Source organism: Sitophilus oryzae, unplaced genomic scaffold (genome assembly GCF_002938485.1).
Source record: "Sitophilus oryzae breed Bouriz unplaced genomic scaffold, Soryzae_2.0 scaffold_2023_pilon_pilon, whole genome shotgun sequence".
Lineage (NCBI taxonomy): Eukaryota > Metazoa > Arthropoda > Insecta > Coleoptera > Curculionidae > Sitophilus > Sitophilus oryzae.
In genome coordinates, this window is record NW_022146751.1 from 1 (window position 1) to 22,348 (window position 22,348).

Consider the following 22,348-nt stretch of genomic DNA (forward strand, 5'->3'; position numbering starts at 1 on the left):
ACTTATTTTTACCAAAAGTACAAGTGTTTCTAACTTGCACTTAAAAATTTACAAGCTATAGGGAAAATTACGACTCGTTAATAAATATAAACAAATAAAGTATCACGAAGGGTGTACATCAAAAATGATGAACCCTTTCCTAGCATTTTAAATACTGATTGTGTCGACCGCGACGGATCTGCTTATCCTCTTCCACGTTTATTAGCAATTTGCACAATTTCTCGGTTTATTTCATGCGTTTAGCAACGTACTTACTGTTCTCTCTTTGTTCAGTACATTATAAACGCGTTGTACTCTTGTTACATACGGAAATCTCGACCCAAGCCTAACTTTTGCCAGCCCTTGGTATAAAAATTTAAAATTAAACAAAATTTTAAGGTGCTTGTTTTTCGTGCCACTGAGTGCGGTATTATGGTAGTTTTTGAAATAGGGATTTAAAAAAATACGGAGGTGATAAATATGTAATATTCCATTTGAAAATAATTCCAATTGTAAAAATATATTAAATCATCCTGTATATCTATATGAATATTCCTAACATTACCCACATAAGACAATCGATTGATTCTTTCTCTATGATATATTTGGAAGTAAGATTTTGTATATACATAATAATGGTCGTATTCTTTACTTTCTTTAAGGTTTGGCTTATAGTACTTAGTCTTTAGCCTGTTATTTATTTTCGATCATACGGTATTAATTGCCACAAAAAAAGAGATGGTTCCGAAAATTAAACATTACCAACATCATTACAACTCGACAAAACAAACTTCTCATCGACATCAACCTCGACACAAGACTTTCTTAAAGGTGTCCTTAAGAATTTTCTGCCCTAGGTTCGTGGTCGGCCTCGACAAGCCCCGCCAGGTCGCCCTCGCCCACCAACGGCGGCGGGGGCGGCAGCGGCTTCCACCGGTACAACTCCCGGTACGGCCCGCTGCGGTCGTCGAGGAGGGGCGCCGCCTACGGAACCACCAGTCTGTGCCAAAGGTCAAGGTCGCCCAGCCCTACGCACCCCGTCTCGCACCACCAGGGACCTCCGTTTATAGGTAGGGTTGGTTTTTTTTATTTTATTTAGTATTGCCTGCAATGTTTGAATAAAAAAATTCAGGAAGGAGCATATAAAAAGTTGTGTGTACACTATGTGCGCTAGGGTGGTTCTTTATACGGATGTATTCGAATTTCTTTGCTCCCAGAGACTTAAATGCTTCCAAATTCATAATAAAATTGCCTGAAAATTTTAGCTCTTAATACACTCAGATGCAAAAAAACGCAACGGAGAAATTTTTTGGTCAAATTTAAAGTGTAATGTTTTTGTTATTTTTAGCCCTTTTTTCATGAATTTTTAGCAAACTGTATATAATTTTATCAACTTTAATTCGTAAAGTAAGTTTTTTATAAACTTGGGTATTTGGTATATTATACTGGGTAAATCAAAGGGTTGTTTTTGTAACTTAACTTTAAAACACAATGTGCCATAAATTTGTTTGTAAATTTTACTAATATATAATTTTACGGTCAGAACCATGACTCTTGAGCATTTTGTTCTTTGATTCATGTCAATACATGCTTTGGTTAATTTTTAAGAGTGAAATGAACTGATCACCATCAATTTGCAATTTTTCCAATTATCGACGCTCGGCCTCGGTGGCAACGCACTTCGCTCCAGCCGTCACGCTCCTAGAATCGTAGTTCCGTCTGTCGCGAACAGAAGTAACTGGTCCCTGCTGTAACTGATTTTTGACGCTCGACCTCGGCGGCGACGTACTTCGTTCCAGCAGTCGCTGGAGCGCTTCTAGGTTTCCGGTTTTGCCTGTCGCGATTTGGTCGGTTGCTATTGGCGTTGGTGCTCTCGTCGTTCTACGTTGCTCCCGTCATTCTACGTTACTTTCAAAATAGCGATTTTTGGTATGTACTGGGCATGGTATAAAATAACGTTGTTTAAAAGATGAAACATAAAAGCAAATTAAATAAAATAAAAATATTTTATTTGCTTTTATACATTTATATAAGTTTATATTGACAAAAGCCAGTATCTCGGACGATTTTATAGAGGGTAATTCTCCATCTCCAATATCAGTTGTTTCTATGTTTATGGCACGAATGGTTGTAACAGCTAGTAGAATTGTAAGAACCTGACAACACTGGTTGGGAGTAGGTAGGTACTAATGCCAGAAATACTGCATAAGCGTGACACTCTGGAAGTCGGAATCTCGGTTAGAAAATCACGGTATTTTGTCTCGGTATTTTTCTGGAACGGTAGCTACTGTACAGCGACTCATGTGGAACCGGTATTCCCATCACTAATAAGTAAATAGGTACTGCAAGAAATTTGTTTTCCATTTTATATATTGGCTAGCCAGAAAAAAAGCCTTTTTACTATCGATAGTTGCGCCTCGGTGGTACGAAAGTACTACCGTATGATCGAATAAAATCGGCGTAACCGACGGCTATGAAATGACAATCCATGACATTTTCCATATAAATTTACATATAAAATGACAGCGATCTTCATTTCATAGCAATCGCTGACGCCGTTTTCATTCGATCATACGGTACCATTGCACGCAGGCCGCTATCTCGCCGTGCGGAACTTAATATCTTACCGCTATACTCTGTTTTTTTTCTCAGGTAAGATTTCGACAGACGATGACAGAAGAAAAGCAGATGACGTCCCATACCAATCTATTTATTTTACTAAAAAAAGTTTCTAATAATCTTTAGGTTAACTATGGATGGGTTTAAATATAAATTCGTCATGCGTCGTCACTTGTTGTTTTTAACCAGTTTTATTGGTTTGTTTCAAAAATGACAGATCGTATTTCAATTTTATTGGTTTGACGGAACGATGAACGACAAACGGACGCCGATGCGTATGAACTCGCCTTTAGATTTTTGACGTTTCTAAAAGTCTTGCCAAATTATAGGTTATAATTTTGTGACAACTTTTGTCAAATACCCTGCGTTTTGGAAGATGATGCATTTTGATTCGTATTATTACGAGTGTTTTGTGTCTTTTGAAGTCAAGTGGAGGAAAAATAGAGTGAAAATTAACTGTAGAACCCAGAGCACAGTTTATGGTTAATACTCGCTGCCCAGGGAGAAAGTCTTATACAGATACACCAATAAAGCTACTATCAATAAAGTTCGTGTACCATCTCGTCGTAGATAAGTGCATCTCGAATATGGTAGAAGAACCATACTAAACACATACTAAAAACTGGAGTAGCTGTAAAATATCGACATCACCCGATAGGTAAATAATGGATTTTAGTACTGCAGAAAAATAATGTCAAAAGGTACTGGTTTAAAAAATTAAGATTAAAGTTAATAATTAATCAACCTGTGAGGTATAAAATTTGGTAAGTGTTATTATTAATAAAATAGTTTGTTTTATTTATGTTGTTTTATTTATTCCTGCGGAATATTACAAATTTGTATTTGTACATAAGTTATATTGACAAATATAATCATAAATGCGGGAAGTTTCATAAAGCTTGAAAGTAAGAAATAGTTCTTTTTTATATTTTTTGGTATGTGGTGTCTTGTTTTTGTTTGTTTTGTATTAACACATACCGTTTTTTATTAAATAAAATAACTCGATTACATTTTTTCAGTTTTATACAGTTTTTTTCACAATATCTGACAATATTTTGAAGTTACTTGTCAGTCCTGCTATGCGTTCCAGTTTTACCAACTTATTTCTTTGTAAAATAAAATAAACTATTTTGAAATTAAAATGACAGACACATCTATCACTGTCAAGGATCTTCTCGTTGGACAGACTATAATTTCCGACAAAATTATGACGAACACAATGTGGAATTAAATTTCTATATCAGCAGTTCAAGGCAAGAATCTTATACAATTTATTATATACCTATACTGCAAGAAATTTGTTTTCCATTTTATAAACTTGATACTGTACCAACCTTGATGTGTACTAATCCCTCTGGTTGAGTGCTAGAAAGTAAATTTTCATGCATATTTTCATTGGAGGACACCCTGTCACATTTATTTCAAACCAATAATCCACGCGAATATTCGTATAATTTAATAACATTACTGTAAATCTTTATAAATAATGAATAATAAACAAAACATTGAAACAAAAACAGACCACAGTAATAATTGTAATAATTATCGTTTTTTAATAAAAATTAAAAAAACATTATAAAATTAGAAAATTAGAATAGTACAGAATTTTATATTAACAGTAATTTTTTCGAAGTTTATAAAAAGCATTTATAAAAAATATATATTCTTCAAATACTTCAATTTAATAGCTCTTAGTAAGAAGTTACACTTCAAATATGCGCACATAGTGTACACAAAATTTTTTGGTTAATCAAATAGAATTTAATTTTAGTATTCTTTAAAACCAACAATTTAAGAAAAATAAATAATGTCTCTATTTCAATAAGCATATTCAAAATAAACGCATGGACCGATAAACTAAAAAAATATTTTGTAAAATTTAAAAATACCTATGTCAATTTAAAGTATTTTGCAGTTTTTAAAAAATATTCCTGTTGCATGGTTAAATAATAAATTTTCAATTTTAGTTTTTTTATTTATTTCAGTGTTAATAAGTTAAATGTAAATATACTGTAAAATTAATTGAATATTTGTTTGAATTGATTAGTCAGACACTAAATTCACTATCGCATGTCTATACTATCCGATCTGAATTTAAGTGTGTTGTGTGTAATATATAATTATTGTATATGTAGGTATTACCGTAGTATATTTAAGTTCCTCTTCGCTTGAAGTCTAGTTAATAACAAGACTAATATTTACAAATTTGTGGTTTGTATTATGTAAAATAATACATAAACCAATAACGTATTTCTAAATAATTTTACTGAAACCCAAAATACACTATGGTATTACAAACATGAAGTAATTAGAAATCGCACTCCTAATTCACTTTCCCTCCCCTAAGTGTGCACCGCCCAAAATATTAACCGCACAAGCCCGCCTTCTCGTATTACAGCCGGTGCTGTGGTAGGTATCCCGATGCAACAGAGCGCCGCTCACAAGGGCTCGATGCAGCACAGCCACCCGCTCTTGGGCGGTAGGCGGGGTCAAGGTCGAAGGCTACCGCCCACACCCTGCAAACCGTCCACGCTCCAGTTGAAGCCGGGGACGATCAATTTTCCGAAATTGAACGCCAGTCCGACGCATGTGAGTATAACTTTCATGTAATATCTATGAGTTTATGGAGAGTTCAGTATTGCAATATTGAATCCCTCATGAAATAAAAAAAAATTTGCCCTAATTACAAAGCAATGATCACAAGTACCTATTAGACACCATAAAAGAATACAATATTTCAAACTTGGCTCCACATTTGTATATTTGTTATACAATTTTAAAATGCCAAGAATTTAATTTGCTATACTTCCTTAAAGTTGGATTTATAAACTCGGGAGTTAAGGTTCAGTTGCCGTTCAAAATGTTCAACGCTATGAAATGAACGCGCGCATTTATAAAGTCAGTTGGTCGAAAAGTTAGCAGTTCGTTTTACGTTCAGCGGAGTTCAAAGATGGTCAATGTTTATGTCGGCAGTTGCGGGCAGTTGGCGACCGCTGGCGACGTTCGGCGACAGCCAATGAATAAGCGCCTGTCGATCACGTGAAGCACAGTACGCCGATGCATTGGAAAATGACCCTTATTGTTGTTTCATTATTTCGTTGTTTCATTCTCTATGTAATGTTTATATTTTGCGTAATCGTGGATTACTGTGTTTGAACTTTGACAAATACCAGAAGTATTTTTAAATCGAAAGAAAAACGTTCGAAATTTTCACAATTCCAAACCTAACCTACAACCGAAACTGACAGTTTATAAATGCAAAAATATTGAACCTCAACTGCCGCGAACATCCAACTGCAACTGAACGCCAACTTCCGGGTTTATAAATCCAGCTTAATTGTTTAATTGTGTTTCATAATGTACCTGGTTACGAACAACGTTTCTTTAATTGGTACTCTACTACCACTAACTATATACCCTGACAATAAATTCGAGATAAAATTAATTTTAGTCAATTTAACAACTTTTTGATAACATCAGTTTGACTCAACGGTGTAAAATAAGATCTTCTTAATCAATTTCGTAATTTTACACAATTTCTCAGTGGGTTGTCATAATTTGTCTGGTTACGAGAAACGTTTGCTTAACTACTACTACGCTACCACTAACTACACTCCCTGATAGATTCCAAAAAAAGAATTATAATCTGGTTACCAACTTTTTGATCAAGTCAGTTTGATACAAGATAGTGAAATAAAATATCTTCTTAATCTATTTCCAAATGCTACACAATAAACCCAACCCAACTTATATGGAATCATCTATTATTTTTCATAGTGTATAAATATTTTGTGTTTATGAATAAAACTCAGTCCTTACCAAAACTTTTAATAAAAAATAATCCAATAAAAATAAACACAATGGTATTTTTTTGGTTTCTGAAACGAAATGAGATTTAATTTATTGGTCAAAAAGCAAAAACAAAAAGTAAATTGATAATTTAAATTAATCCGTGTTGTCACCTCTGGCCTTTATACAAGCTTCTATCCGCGCTGGCAGGCTCCTTATTAAATTATGAACGTTGTCTTGGGGTATGTTTTCCCATTCTGCTAATGTTGTTTCAATAAGCTGTGCGAGATTTCCGGGATTGTTTCGACGAGCTCTAACACTTGTTTTAATCTGGTACCACTGGAAGTATTTGATAGAGTTTAGTTTTGGTGAACATGAAGGCCAGTCCAAAACTATGACAAAATTTCAAAACATTCTCTAGCCACTCTGCTGGTATAGGGAGGTGCATTATCGTGAATGAAGTTAAAATTATTCCTAATTGCATCTCTCCAAAGCCTATCTATTGGTTCTAGCACTAAATCAACATATCTCCGTTAAAGTTTGTTGAAGTGGTAACCATGGAGTGTTTGCTCCCAGCATAATACCTTCCCAAAACATTACAGTTCCTCCTTTATATCTTGGTCCAGATTTGGCAGCCTGGAGTATCGCTCGTCTTCCTGGAGCTCTGAGAACCCGAATTCGATGGTCATCTGATCTTAAGCCAATTCTGATCTCATCCGAAAAAAGAACATTTTGCCAATTCCCAATTGTCCAGTTCTTATGTTGAAGGCACTAAAAATCTAAATTAGTGATTTAGCTGGTCAATTTTATTTTACCGATATAACTGTGGGGCCCGTAACTCTCTCCTACTGTACAACCCTCGGGTACGAAGCCTTTTTCTTATGGTTTCAACTGAAAAGTCCACTCTAGCTGCCAGAAATGATCTTTGTAGCTCTGGATGAGGGACATTAGGATTTCTTCTAGCAATTTGGCACACAAAGTTGTTTTGCAGTTTAGTTGTGACTCTTTGACGACTTTGTCTGGGTCTGTTCTTGATAGTGCCTAGTTCCAAGTTGCACATGTTTTCGATACAACACCTTGGGTAATACTTACTCTGCTACGTATTATTTGGGCATTCCTTGTCCAATGAGAGCAATAATCCTTCTCCCTGTACATCTGTTAATCCAAAATAAGACATTTTTTGGATCGTATAAAAATTACCGGGCAGTAATTATTTTACTACTGAACACAAAATTTACAAGAAAATAAATCCCAGCAGTCGTTTATTTTTTATGACAATAAAGAAGACAATGTTTATTTACAACAAAAATCCTTATCTCAAAGTTTAGTAAAAAATATAGTGATTCCATATAAGTTTAGTTGTTTGTATTTTGACTGGGTACTGTGATAATTGTTTGTCATAATTTGTATGGATATAAAACACGTTTGTTTAACTTCTACTATATTATTCCTAACTACACACCCTGGCAACAAATTCCAGATAAAATTAATTGTAGTCAGTTTAACAACATTTCGATAACATCAGTTTGACTCAAAAAGTAAAATAAAATATTGTCCTAATTGTTTGTCATAATTTGTCTGGACATGAAAGGCGTTTATTTAACTACCGATACACTACCACAACAACACTACCTTCCAGATAAAATTAATTTTATTCAGTTTAATAACTTTTCTATAATGTCAGTTTAACTCAAAAAAGTGAAATAAAATATCCGTTTAATCTATCTTAAAATTTTTAAAACAATTTTTTTGTCGGGTCCTTTCCTAATTGTTCTTAAAAATTTGTCTGTATGTGATACGCATTGGTTTAACTACTAGTACTCTACCACTAAGTACACTCTCTGGTAACAACTTAAAGATAAAGTTAATGTTAGTCAGTTTTACAACTTCTTGATAACGTCACTTTTTGATATTCCACACAATGTTTTGGTCAGCTATTTTTCTATTTTTTTATAACTTGTCTTGAAACACGTTTGTTTAATTACTCCCACACTACAGTCAGTTTAAAAACTTTTAGACAACTTCTTCCGTTTGACACAATTAAATGAACTAAATTATTTTCTTAATTCATATAATAATTTTGCACAATGTTCTGGCTAGGTTCTTCCCTAGTTATTTTTTATAACTTGTCTAGATATACTTTTCTTTAACTACTACTACACTCTTACTAACTACACACCCTGACAATAAATTACACATAAAGAGAATTTTAGTGTCAGTTTTTGATACAACAACTTTTTCATACCGTCAGCGTCAGTTTGACTCAAGAAAATATTAATAAAAATAAAATATTTTCTTAGTCCATTCCTTTGCAGTTATTAAGATAAAATAAGTATATAAAATGCAAAAAAAAAAAATATGTCATATATTGTTTAACTCTCTCCATACTCTCTCTTTCACTTGACAAACCAGATGAAAGAGATTGGTGACCTCATTAGGGCAATTCGTAAATTCCTGCATATTATTTTAGTAATTGTTGCCATTTGATTTGGAGATATAGTTTCATCGATGGACATCGATCGATTTCAATATTTCCTTTTAATAATTGACATTGTCATTTGATTTGGAGTTATAATTTTACTGACGGACGGATCGATGTCAAAATTAAAATTTGATTGTTGCTGCATTTTTTTTATTGCAAAAATGGCTCAAAGATTTAAAAAATAAACAACAGCTCATTGGTGTAATATTCCTATGTAAAATACAAACTGCTTGCGTTTCAAAATAATATAGCTCCTAGTTTATAATGCTTTAGAAATTGGAATTTGAACAGTCCAAAGGATTGGAATTAAAAGAATCGTAAATGATGAAGAGTTCAGGAAAAAATTAATAAATGCCGAAAAAAAGAAACTCGTCTAATCAATAATATAGAACGTACTTAAAATTTTCTAAACAATATGAAACTAATCTCAGACACCCTAAATTTCATATTTGACAAATAGCATGACGCAACGATGAACGATGGATATCCAAATATATCTTAGCCTTTACCAACTTTATAACCGAAATATTTTTTCCAATTAGATGCAGTCCCATTCGGCCCACGCCACGCCCCACTCCTACCCTCACAGTTTTCCCAGGGATAGGGAACCGCTGAGGGATTTCGTCGCGCCCCCCGTAGCCGCGCCCCTCTCCGGCCCGGCCAATCCGATGTCCGGTCACAACAGGGGCGGAGCTACCATAGGAGATAACGCGCAGGCGCCGCTCAGCTTCGAGCAAGCCGTGCAGTTGGGAAGAGGGGGCAGGATGCTGCCCAGTCCGGTGCCTAACGGGTACAAACCCAAACCGTCAAGGTTGGTTTTTTCTTTGATGCTGTAGCTTGAAAATATGATTTATTGTTATTGAAATCTCAGACGCGTACTAATACAAGCTTCGGTTACAAAATACTACTACACTCAGATGCAAAAAAAAGCAACGGAAATTTTTGTCAAGTTTTAAAATATCATATTGTTTTTTATTTTTAGCCTTATTTTCATGAATTTTTGGGGGCAAAGACATAAATCTACCAACTTTAATACATAAACTTGTTTTTTTTTTATAAAGTCTTAGTATTTGGCTTATTATACAGGGTTAATTGAAGGGTTGTTTGCTTTAACTTTAAAACACACTGTGCAACTTTCCGTAAATTTTCCTCAAAACATTATTTTCTTCTTTTCGATCAAAACCATATGTCTCCTAAGCATTTTATTTTTTTGACTCATGTCAACAAATGCCTTTATTTCAAGAGCGAAATATAAACTTGCCACCAACGATTTGCAATTTTTTCAACTATCAATAATTTATGATGTTAATTTTTAATACATCTAGGTGGCTTTGGTGATTATTGTCGTAATATCATATCGACACTGATTAGAACTCTATATTAAAATATAAAAAATGTTAAAAAATAACGATACAGGCTTGGTTTCAATAAATTACAGTAACACTAACAGAACAAACTAAAGATATTAAAAAATAACTGTAGTTACTAAATACAAACAACATACAAACAAACAAAAATCTTTTAAAATATACTCTAATATTTTGTATTACCTCCCTCGGCTGCTATAACTGTTGGTAGGCGTCGGTTCATACTGTTAATGAGGCTTCAAATATAGTGTGTTATATTCTCCCATTCTTCTTGAAAGACCAAGCGAATATTCATAATTTCGGCGATCTTCAACAAGATCAATGACTTTTGCACAATCTACGGCACTAAGAACCATATTCAATCGTACACAACAATAATCATCAAAGCCGCCTCGTTATTATGAAGAATAACATCAAAAAGTAACGATAATTGAAAAAATTGCAAAATGTTTGTGACAAGTTCATTTTGCTTTTAAAAATTAACCAAGACATGAGTCAAAATTAAAATATTTAGGAGACATGGTTCTGACAGAAAAATAATTAGGAAACTTTTAGGAAAATTTGCTTATGAAGTTATTGCACAGAGTGTTTTAAAGATAGGGTAAAACAACTCTTCTATTAACCCGGTATAATAAATCAACTACTAAAGTTTTTAATAAACTGAGTTTACGAATTAAAGTTGATATATTTATGTACAGTTTACTAAAAAACTGTAGTTTCGATACTTTGAGTCTTTTTTCAAAGTTTTTTGAGTCTTTGAATCAAAGTTTCGATACTTTGAGTCTTTTTGGTATTTTTTCTGTATTTGTATCCTTTTTATTTCCGTAAGCACGGTAATATCAAAGATTAAGAAATTATACCGTGGGAAAATTTGCGGTAAAGAGGCAGTTTTCTAAAATATATAGAAAAATTTATAGGAAAATGCACGATTCTCACCATCTTTTTGTGCCAAAGAACTAATAGACGTATTTCTGGAGTCGAAATATACCACCTTTAAAATATTTCCACTTATTTAAGATTTACCCTGTATAGAAATAAAGAATTCAAAAAGGTGTTTTATTCCTAATTTTACCAAATACTACCAAATCATTATAAAGGTAAACGAGAGTTGCTTAAATGCAAAACTGCAGAACAAAATCCAAACAATTAAAGTACGGTTATGTTCTCATATCTGACAGAATATCAAATAAATTATGGAAACTTTTCAGGCACAAAACGGGTACCAAATCTGTAAATGCAGCCACATTCTTTCTTAAAAGTTTCCTGTTTTTATGAGCGAAACCAAAAGTTTTATGTAGCGAAACCATATTTTAGAAACGTTTGAAACAAAAAGCGATTTATGTTACGAAACATAATATATATCAAAAATGTGACGAAACTCTTTCACAATGTTTCTAGCAGAAATTTTGTTTCGATTTTGTGTCTAAAAATGCTACGGTATTATATAAGCTCAGTAGTTTAGGATTTAGATAATTTACAATTGACAAAGGCCAGTAAAACATCTCACCAAAACGTTGTGTCAGTTGTAAATAAGCACAATGAAAGGCCACATTCAAAGAAATAAGGTGAGCTATTTTATTCATAATTCAGTCAGATATGAATCACATTTCATATAACAACTTTGTAAGGGTTTGTTGTGCTGTTTTTTATATTCTGTTAATTACTTTAAAACAACAAACATTTTATAAAATTATTTGTTAAACGTCAATTTGTTTCAGGTCTCGTCATTCCGATTCCGACGACGACGACTGGTGCTAGCAGAAACTGAATACTCTGTAAAAGAGTAAAAACCGTGCGCGATCGTCTTCTGTTATTCTTATTTAGTGTGCGTGACGTAGCAGTGTATAAACCTTAAACAAAATCTTCAAACTAGTTCAAAATATGTCTCGATTTTTAATGGTTACCGCCATACAACAGCTTGGCTTCCGAGATAAACTACTACAATTTTACTCTATTCAACTTACTTAAAGGCAAAGGCACTAGTTTATCTTGAACTACCGGGTACGTTGTATGATTAAACGCGGATTGTTGTAAATTTCAAGAACGGTGAAAAATTGCGACACCTATTTTGGCCAATAAGGAATTGATTATCTACGCCTTATAAGTGAAAAATGCCAGCTCTGCAGACCGAACAAGACTCTGCTTTTTAATGCTCAAGAAAAGGCAAATTGGCATCTCATTTTGTAGAGCACTGTATATGTTTATTATGGTCAAAAATGAATTTGCAATGAATAAGAAACAAAGCAGAAATATTTATTATATTACGTATTGCTCGTTTAGTTGATCCAGGTTTTGCATATATCATGACTGGTAGTACATTAGTCGAATGTCTCTCTTTTTATAAATAAGTGGCATTTCTAGATTTGAATATGATTGAGTCTCTTCAATAAGTACTCTAAAGCTAACTTAATTATTCCGTTAATTTCTGTAGTAGAGATCCTGACAGCATTAGTTGCCTCAAATAGTATAACATAATAATTCTCATACTATTTCCAGTCAGGGCCGGCGGATGGGAAATATTTAGACCGGGCGAATACCCTACATGGCGCCCCACCCCCCAACATGTAGTTAACATGTTACCATAACAACTAAGCATATTTATGCTAATTTAACAATGAAGTTTCACTTAAAGGTACTTTAAAATTCTTCTCTTCGTTCAATCTTGGTCCGCGGTTGTTGTTTTTTTCTATTTTTTTTTTTTTTTTGGTATTTTATTTAACACCTTATAAATTTTTTATTTTTTAGATTTTTGATATGTTAGTATATGACATAAATTGTTAGATTGATTGACGTATTCAATTGTTTTTGGCCACTTTCGTTTAGTTTATCTGATAGAAAATAACACTTGAGTAGAATGATATATCATATGTCAATCTGAGTCGAAATTGACATATAATATAATATAAAAACATATTTTAAATTTCTTTCAATCTAAAGTGCCATGGCTGTGTTAAAACGACTAATTTTTAAACAAAGAGCCTTGGAAAAAAAATATATTAAAAAAAAAAAAAAAAAATCGTATTTTTAATCATATGTCATTTTTTCAAATGTAACAAGGGTGGCTCATTTGCATATTTGAAAAGCATTCTTTACGAATAATTTTGTACCAATACACTTGATATTTCGAGTCAAACTGTCGTTATGAATTTTATGTAACAATTTCAAATTATAAATGCGAAAATGTCAAAAGTTAACATGATATGTCATTTTATTCAGTGTCATTTTCTATCGCATAGAGTAATATACTGAGGTTGCAATTTAAAAACTAAAAAATTTTTTTTTTTTTTTTTCAAACAGGAAGTGACCAAAAAACAATTGAATATGTCAATTAATCCTAATTTATGTCGTATACAACTTACCAAATCTCTGTTTTTTCTTCTGAAAAATAAACAAGTTATATGAGCCAGTTTCGAGATCATCAACCCGGTGCTATAAATGATAAATATAAGTATCTTGGAAAACATTATTATTTAGTTGCAAGCAATTGCATTATTTTTCTATAAGAAATTTAAGAAATTTCTTTTTCTTTTCTACCATCAATTATTTGTGTGCAGAATCAGTATATGGTCAGATACAGTTTTGTCGGCTTCAAAATGAGGATCAGCCAGTGCTTGAGATGCATTCCTTTGTCTTGCTCTAATGAGAAATTTCTACGATTCTGCTACCATTTACCGTGTCAATACATATCCAATCCAGAACAATCAAAATCACCAGAAGATTGATATTTTTTCCACTACTGCAATAAATATAAATTAATGAGGCAAACTTTTTTTTATAATAAGGATTTCGAGATCCTATTTAGCTTCTTGCGAATGAATATTTGTCCCATATAATTTTAGGGCAGATCAGCTATTAATAACAAATAAAGAGTGTGAGTAGTAGACAAAGTGCAATTTTGAGCGGTCAGTCTAAAACTGTCAATTTTGTTGGCTCTTGACCCAAAACAGTTTGTTTAGAGAAAATTTATAAAAGTAAGAATTATAGAAAGAAGGTTATTTATAAAAAGTTGATAGCTTTTCAGTTATAAGTATAATACCACGAACAATTTTTTTTTAAATATTTTAGGTGCTGGCGTGGCGCCCCTCGTATTCGGCGCCCCGGGCGGTCGCCCGGGTCGCCCGTTCCTTCCGCCGGCCCTGTTTCAGTGTTGTGTTATTTACTAGAATATATTTTCAGTCTTCCAGTTCGTTGTGCCATTACTTTAGTTTTTAAGTAAATACATTTGAGACCTATTTTATTGCTGGCGGTATTTAGTTCGTTAATTTGTGTGCTTGTAGTTCTTCTGGACAATTGGCAATTATAAAGTAATCAACGAATCTTAGATTGTAAAGATATTCTCCGTCTATACTGAATCCTTTGTTGGTCCAGTCGAGTTAACGGAAGATTTCTTCTTGATGCTGCTGTAAACAGCTTTGAAGATATTATGTCTCCTTGTCGTACTCATTTGCCAGTTGGAAACCCTGGGGTTGTTTAATATATAATTACTCTTGCTTTAGCTTCCTTGGTATATGTGTATATTAAGGAGTTTCTATATAAGGCTTTGCAATACCTTGTTTCGCTATTACTGCCTTAGAATATATCGAGTCGAAAGTCTTCAAAAAGTCTATAAAGGCTATGAATAGTGGAAGTTTGTATTCTTTTGTTCGGCAGTTTCTCTTAGTGTCTGTATGTGATCAATCGCGCTGAAGCCGCTTCTAAAGCCTGATTCTTTTAGCGTCTTTTTTATTCTGTTATTTATTATTTTTGTGAATATTTTTATGTTACTAGTAGTATGCTTATTGGTCTAGTACTTCCGATGTCTTCTTTGCTGCCTTTCTAATGAATTAGAATTATGTTGGCGCTATTTGTTTATATGTTTGCGCTATCTCTAACACAGTATTTCCAACTATTCTTCCAATCATTATTGATCGTTCCATATAAATAACATTATTTTCAATTAGAATAAAAGATTCAAATTTCGAATATTGTTTGAATTCAAAATTTTAATTGTATAATGTTGACCAATTAAATGCACAGAATGCAATCAGTACGACATCTTGTGTGTTTTCAGGTATACTGGGCTGGACCAATCCTTGGAGGTGTACTTGCAGGACTCATCTACAGGTTTATTTTCAAAGTTCAAAAAGGAGAAAGCGACTCATACGACTTTTAACGATTTTTAAGATGCTTTTCTTACACTATTAGTAAGCTCTATAAGCAGAAGCTTGACAATATCATTATTTTTATTGATTTGTTATATAAAGTTGTTTGTTTTTTATAACTATAATTACGAGAAAAAATCCCACGCTCTATGATTTTCTGATATTCATATGTCTTAAGTATACAACATTTTCTAAAAGAAATTTTTTTTTTTTTTTTTTTTAATTAACATTTTGAGCATTATTTATTGTAATTATCGACGCGTGATGTTTCACTCCATTTTTATCTTCTTTATTAGCTATAAGTGCTTTATTTTTAAGTGTTTATAGTTTTAATATTAGGTACTTATAAATGTATAAGTTAAGCATAATGAGTGTAAAAACTTAACATTGATGAAATTATAAATTTTTGTACTTAATTACGACAGAAATTAATGAAGATCCGAAGGAGCGAAAAATGATGTCATTAAAATTTTCTTGGATTTAGAATCTTTAAATTATTGTACGAGTATTACAAGAGTATAAAATATCAGTATTAGTAAATATAATATTTTTTGAACATATGTGTATTATTTTACGTTAAAGATGTATCATATAATGTAAACATTATTAAGCAGGATTATTAGTGCTCGATCCTCATATTAACTTGCTTAACCCTCATATTAACCATACGATCAAAAGACTTTGTCAGCGCCGTTGAGCATGACAATGAAGATAATTTTGGCGAGGTCAAGCTCTAGTCGTCACTTACTTCATATACTCTTTATTTTTTTAATGCCTAACATCTACGTTATTTTTTTTAAAATAAAAACAAAATTAATATTGAACAGTGGTCACCGTTAAAAGCAAATTACTATTTTATTTTAAATAGAACACCCAGTATATTATTCCGATATTCAATGGGAAATTCATGCCTCTTAAAAATTTATTAAAGTTTCCTATCCCTAAAACAATGATCTTTATGATTTGATAAAATCTTAGGCATGCTGATGTCTGACGTTACTTCAACTTAGCTGTCAAAATAGTTCAACTTTAACAACTAGTTATCATTTTGTGTTGGTTAAAACAAAAAAAAATTCTCAGAAATTTGCTTCGATAATGGAAATTTATCCTACATCAGAGAGAATTGATATGATTCTATCAGTTGGTGGTCAGTGTGCATTCACCACCAATTGGTAAATGCATTATCGTAAGAATTGCTATTCTAGCAAGAATACTTAAATTCTCCTGATTTATCTATTTGGAATTTTTATGGGGATATGTTAAAAGACAGTGTTTACAAAACACGACCAACTATTGTCATGAGAGTCAACATGAGAGAAATGATTGTTTAATTCTGTAAAATTAAAATGTTATACTATTGGCTACATTATTCTTAACAATTAAAAACATCTTTTATTACCGATAAGTATTTTACTCTACATCGTTTAATTTTGATAAATGAACAAAAGTCATATCACAGCCACCCTTACATTTTATCAAATAATAAAGATCTAATGACGCAAAATCATGTACAAAATATATAGGGAAAATCTTGTTTGAAGGGTAGGCAACTTAATAGTATTTGAAGATATCAAGTCCCATTGCTGCCAAAAGTCACTAACTTTACTTTTTATTACTTCCGAGAAAATGCGTCTAAAGATGAATTGGATTGCATAAAGATGTTATAGTTAGTAACTATTTTACAATAAATAACAGCCATGTGAAATCGTAGTTAATGACTTTTGCTATCGATTCTCCGCTTCAAAACACATAGTTAGTGGATTTCTCGAATTTTGGTTGTTCGAAAAATGTTAGTGACTTTGGCAGCAATAGGACGATATATAAATTCTCCATTGCATGATTCTTGGAATCGGAATGAATATATCGGGTGTTCCATTTAAAATAAAGCGAGTACTTTAACTTGCTTTTTAAAAGTGAATCGATGTCTTACAATAATTTTTTCTGACACTGCATAACCTCGGACTGTGCCCTTAGTTTGGTTTAATATACAATGGTCATTGTAATTAAATATCAGGCTACAGGGTAAACTAAAATTTAAGTAGCTGTTATTGAATTTTAAAATTTACTCTTTATTTTTACAAAATGTAAAATATTAATTTTAATAAAACTCACCTGTATTTTTCCCTAGAATCCAAAAATCAATTAATATATAAGGTGTATATAGACACTGCCAAATAACTTAAACAAAATAAGATACTTTAAACAAGGTATTGGAAAATGCATTGAACCCGAAGTGATATCTGAAACATTTACATATGAAAAAATAAAAAAAAAAAAAAAAAAAATTAAAAATAATAATTAAACAACACAAAATTTATAATATTATTATTTATTCACAATTCTTTAAAAAATTGCTTTTAAAAGCGATATCAGTATTATTAACACTAATGCAAAATTTCCTAAAATAATTAAATACAATAAATATTAAATAACTTAATTTGTTTAAAATCGGAAATGTATATAAATCTCGCCAGCAAAGGTAAATTTTCTGTGATCATCCTACCGCGACTGCGCCATACTTCCAAATTCAAACAGCCAGTTACAAGGGGCGACATCTTTCTAATTTCAGGTATAAACTGCGTTGGTGTATATAACTACATTTCATTAGGAAGAAGGATTACATGTTTTGAAAATATGGCACAGCCTTATCACTTAATTTTACTCTAGTTATGTGTCGCTAAACTTGACTATTTATAGTAACAATATTAATAATAATACTTGAATAGAGAAGGGCTGGGTTTTTGATTAGTAGCTGACCCCTTTCTACTTAACCTCGGACAAAAACTTTCTTTTAAAGTGTATTTTGGACATTATACATATTATGTTATTTTAATATAAAAAATTAACAAATTTAAAGAAATATGAGCGGAAAAGGTTCAAATAGCTGTCACCAAAAACGAATAATAATATAATTTTGGCAAACTGGTCAGTTTTTAAACATTTTCCGCTGGTTACTAGGAAATACTTATTTCTTTTCTCAGTTTAACCGTTAAGAAAAAAATAGTAGTACTTTCATACCAAACATTCACACTTTTAGCGTACAGTTCTTTTTACATCTTAAGCCACAGTTTAAAAAAATTATTAAACGCAAACTATTGTTAAAAAAACTTATTAGAGTGCCTCTGGATTAAGTACTGCACTATCCTAGAGTTTATTATTTAAAATTTTCGAAAAAAGACCATTCATGTTGTTTCTTAATAAATTTGAGGTCTGATATACACTAACCGGCACGAAAAACGGGCAATTTAAAATTTTCATGTATTTTAAATTTTCATATATTGTGTTCTAGTGGACCGATTTTGATGATTTTTTAAGCAATTTGTAGCACAATTATTTGACTTTTTAGTAGCTCTTTGTAAATAAAAAGTGAAAGTTTTCATCTGTCAATTATACGAGGGAAAACAAAATGTTTATATTTTGGTGAAAGTTTGAAACACCCTGTGGAGTACGTTAATAAAGTAAGGAATGTAAAAATTATTTATCATATAGGTGTATCTTTTCTCGATAATTTGTTTTTTGATTCATCTCAATAGCTGTATTTCTTTTAGAGATATTCGTTTTTGAAAATGTCGCTGACATTTTTTCGTATTTTTTATATACCTTTTTTTAAACCATGCCTTCGCTTTTGGTCCTAGTCAACACACCTATAAAATAGTGTTTATGATTTATGTAATGTCACTGTCTTTGAAAAATCATATTATTATGGTCTGTTGTGCAGTTACTCTAGCAGATATGGTTTTAAGTCCAAAAGTTGGTCTCTACCATGATCGCTTAAAGCAACAATAGTCGATACTAGAATAAAGGCCAATAAACACTAATAAAACTATATCTACTAGAATAAAGGCCAATAAACACTAATAATATGACTTTTCAATGACTGTAACATTTCAAAAACACTAAACACTATTTTATAAGTGTGTTGATGTGGGTCCTTATCAAACCAAACCAAATCAATGCTAAAATTGCTGTAGATCGTTATTGCCTCATTTAAAAGCGAATATCTCCAATGACAATAAAGATATTCAGACGAATCAAAAAATAAACTATGGAGAAAAGATGTACCTAGATGAAAAAATGATTTTTAAATTCCTTGCTTTATTAACATATTCCACAGGGTGTTTCAAACTTTCACCAAAATATCAACATTTTGTTTAACTTTAAAATACATACATTTTAAGGTGACCCTTTTTCGTGTCGGTGAGTGTAAAAGTAGGCATTTTCTGAGTTTCTTAATTCTCAGTTTTTACAGATATTCATATAAAAATGTTAAACGCAAGTTGATTTATTTGACATATTTGAAAATTATTGAATATCAAACTAATTTTTATGTAATTTCGTTGTCATGTTTTAGTTCAAGTTAAGCAGCAGGAATCAAAGAGTTTTATGAGAAAGCGTGCTTTGTGTACGATGACAGAGAAAAAGAATTCTAATTAGTAGTTACATAAGAATTTTTTAACTGTCTAAGTCAAAGCCTGCTTGGGTTATGAGACTTTTTGATCGCCCTGTAAATGTGGGTTAGAAAGTTATATTTTTGTCATTGATTAATTATACTAGATTATCTCTATTTTTTAGGTAATATTATATTTTATGGGTTCATTATCAAAACTTAAAACTCAAGGCAATTTAATCGTAATGTCAACATTTAAATATGCATTCAACAGAATTTTTGAGAAAATATGGCAAATAATCTCTCTTCTAATCTGCATAATATATTTAATTTCAAAGCATGCACCTTTTAAGTAAAGGTAAAATATAAATCAAATATTCTTTATGAAAAAATATAGGAAATAATAAACTTTAAAATAGTTAATCTAATCCAGAAGAACACTATTTAAAAAAAGAATACATTCGAAAATAATAATTTAATAAGTTTTTAAATATTAGGTACATAAATATAACATTTCGATTTAAAACATCAAATTAAGAATACATTTAAAACAGAAAAAATAGTAGAATTTTACAGAATCATATGGTATTTTTGTAACAGTGCGTTTATAATTTCTCTAAAAAATAATAAGGATATTAAAAAATATGTTGAAAATTTATAATAAATTAATCTATATATTTTAAGTTTATTAAGAGGAAAGTTCGTTTCTCTAAACATAAACTCGCAGAAGATTTTAAGGAAAGATATATAATATAATAATATTTTTGTTGTTAGAAACACCTAAATTAGTTATAATTATTGAATATTTTTTGACCCAAATCCTATAAAAAACTACCATATGATCGAAAAAAAACGTCGCCAACAATGGCTATGAAATGAAGATCGCTGTCATTTTATATGTAAATTATATGTGAAATGTCATCTATGTTCATTTACAAGCCAGTTGGATACCATTTTTTTCGATCATATGGTACTATATGATGTAATAGTCCACTTCACTTTTCTTTGATAAGATAAATATTGTATAAGTAAGTATACAGGATCTGGCAATAGTGCGTCGGGCATCTGTAGCTCTAGCTATAATAAAAAACTTAGGAATTTTGTGTAAGTGCAAACCTAAAAATATTTATTAGGATGTATTTTAGGAAAATATTTTCCTTCTAATGGGTGGCTCAAAAAGTGTGAATGAATCGTAATGATTTTAAAAGGACACACTGTATATCATTGCATTTTGGCTTCTTCCTTTTTCTTACTACATACCCTGCTGGTCATCCAAATTATGTGGTCTGGATTCTAATGAGTATGACAGAGAATAATATAAATGATCAGTTGACAGACAGAGAGACAAAATCAAAAGTGGCATACAGTGTTGTCGGTTTTTTTTTACGTTTGTAGGAAAAATGTGTGTAGAAAAATAGAAGCTAGTTTAAAATTTTCATGTATACTACTGAAATGATGATAATATATCTAAAATAAATATAATCCATTACAGCTATAGTAAAATGAGTAATTAATAGTAAAAAAATGAAGTTCCAAACCTAGAGATACAACATTTTTAGAAAACGCCTACTTGTGCGGTTTGACATTTTGATGCAAAATCCGTCAATACCGCATAGAAGAAAAATGTGTCGACCCAATTTTTTATCTCTTTTTTACATTTGATTTTCCATTATGTTGTCTACATCACTGTCTTACGCTTTAAAATCCAGACTGCACAGTTTCGATGACCAAATCGGTATAATACTAAGATATTATTAAATATGTTTTGATAGATGCAGAAGTATTAATAAATCAATAAAAAAATTAAGCCTTTTTAAAGATTTATTAAAAATACAAGAAATGTCTTGGAATCAAAACTATTCTAGATATTTATAATATAGTTGGTCTGAACTGACTTTGCTATAAATATCGTAATCTTAAACCATACAGGGCACTCAAAATTCTACATCAAACTTTCTAAAAAATAAAATAATTTTTTCTTCGTTTGTTTAAATGAAACATCCTGTATATTATTTCTTTGTTAGATGAAGAATTAAATGAAAATTTTTGTACTTAGTATTTTTAAAATTTTTATCGGTTTGCAAATATTTGCTTTTTTGTTACATATTATGGCTCTTTCAACGGTAAAAAGTACTAAAAAACATTGGGTGGCTTTTGATCAAAAATTACTGTTGAAAACCCCATATTATATGCAATATAATGTTACGAATATCCGCAAGACCGTTCAAAATGTTGATATACTTTAAATACAAAAATTGTTCATCTTTTAATTCTCCATCTAACAATGGAATAATATACAGGGTGTTCGATTTAATAAAACCAAGAAAAACTATTTCATATTTTAGAATTTTGGGCCTAGAATTTTGAACACTATGGAGAGATTAAGATTACGATATTTATAGGAAAGTATGTCCATGCTAACTATAGCAAATAGCTAGTATAGTTTTGATTTCAGGACGTTTTTTGTATTTCCAATAATTTTTTTAAATTTTTTATTAATACCTATGAAATTATTAAAACATAATTAATAATATTATTTAAAAATAAGTAAGGTGATCAGAAAGGAAGCCAAAAATGCAATAAT

General features: G+C 31.3%; 1 protein-coding gene across 1 annotated transcript; it reads left to right on the forward strand.

Annotated features, from left to right (window-relative positions):
- Positions 1 to 836: 836 nt before the first annotated feature.
- Positions 837 to 12,414, forward strand: LOC115884162 (voltage-dependent calcium channel type A subunit alpha-1-like; the record flags this gene model as incomplete). Its single annotated transcript, XM_030902666.1, has 4 exons — positions 837 to 1,049; positions 4,946 to 5,187; positions 9,412 to 9,680; positions 11,955 to 12,414. Coding segments are annotated over 4 exons (764 nt in total), but the record flags the coding sequence as incomplete, so codon positions are not given.
- Between the last annotated feature and the right edge of the window lie 9,934 nt (positions 12,415 to 22,348).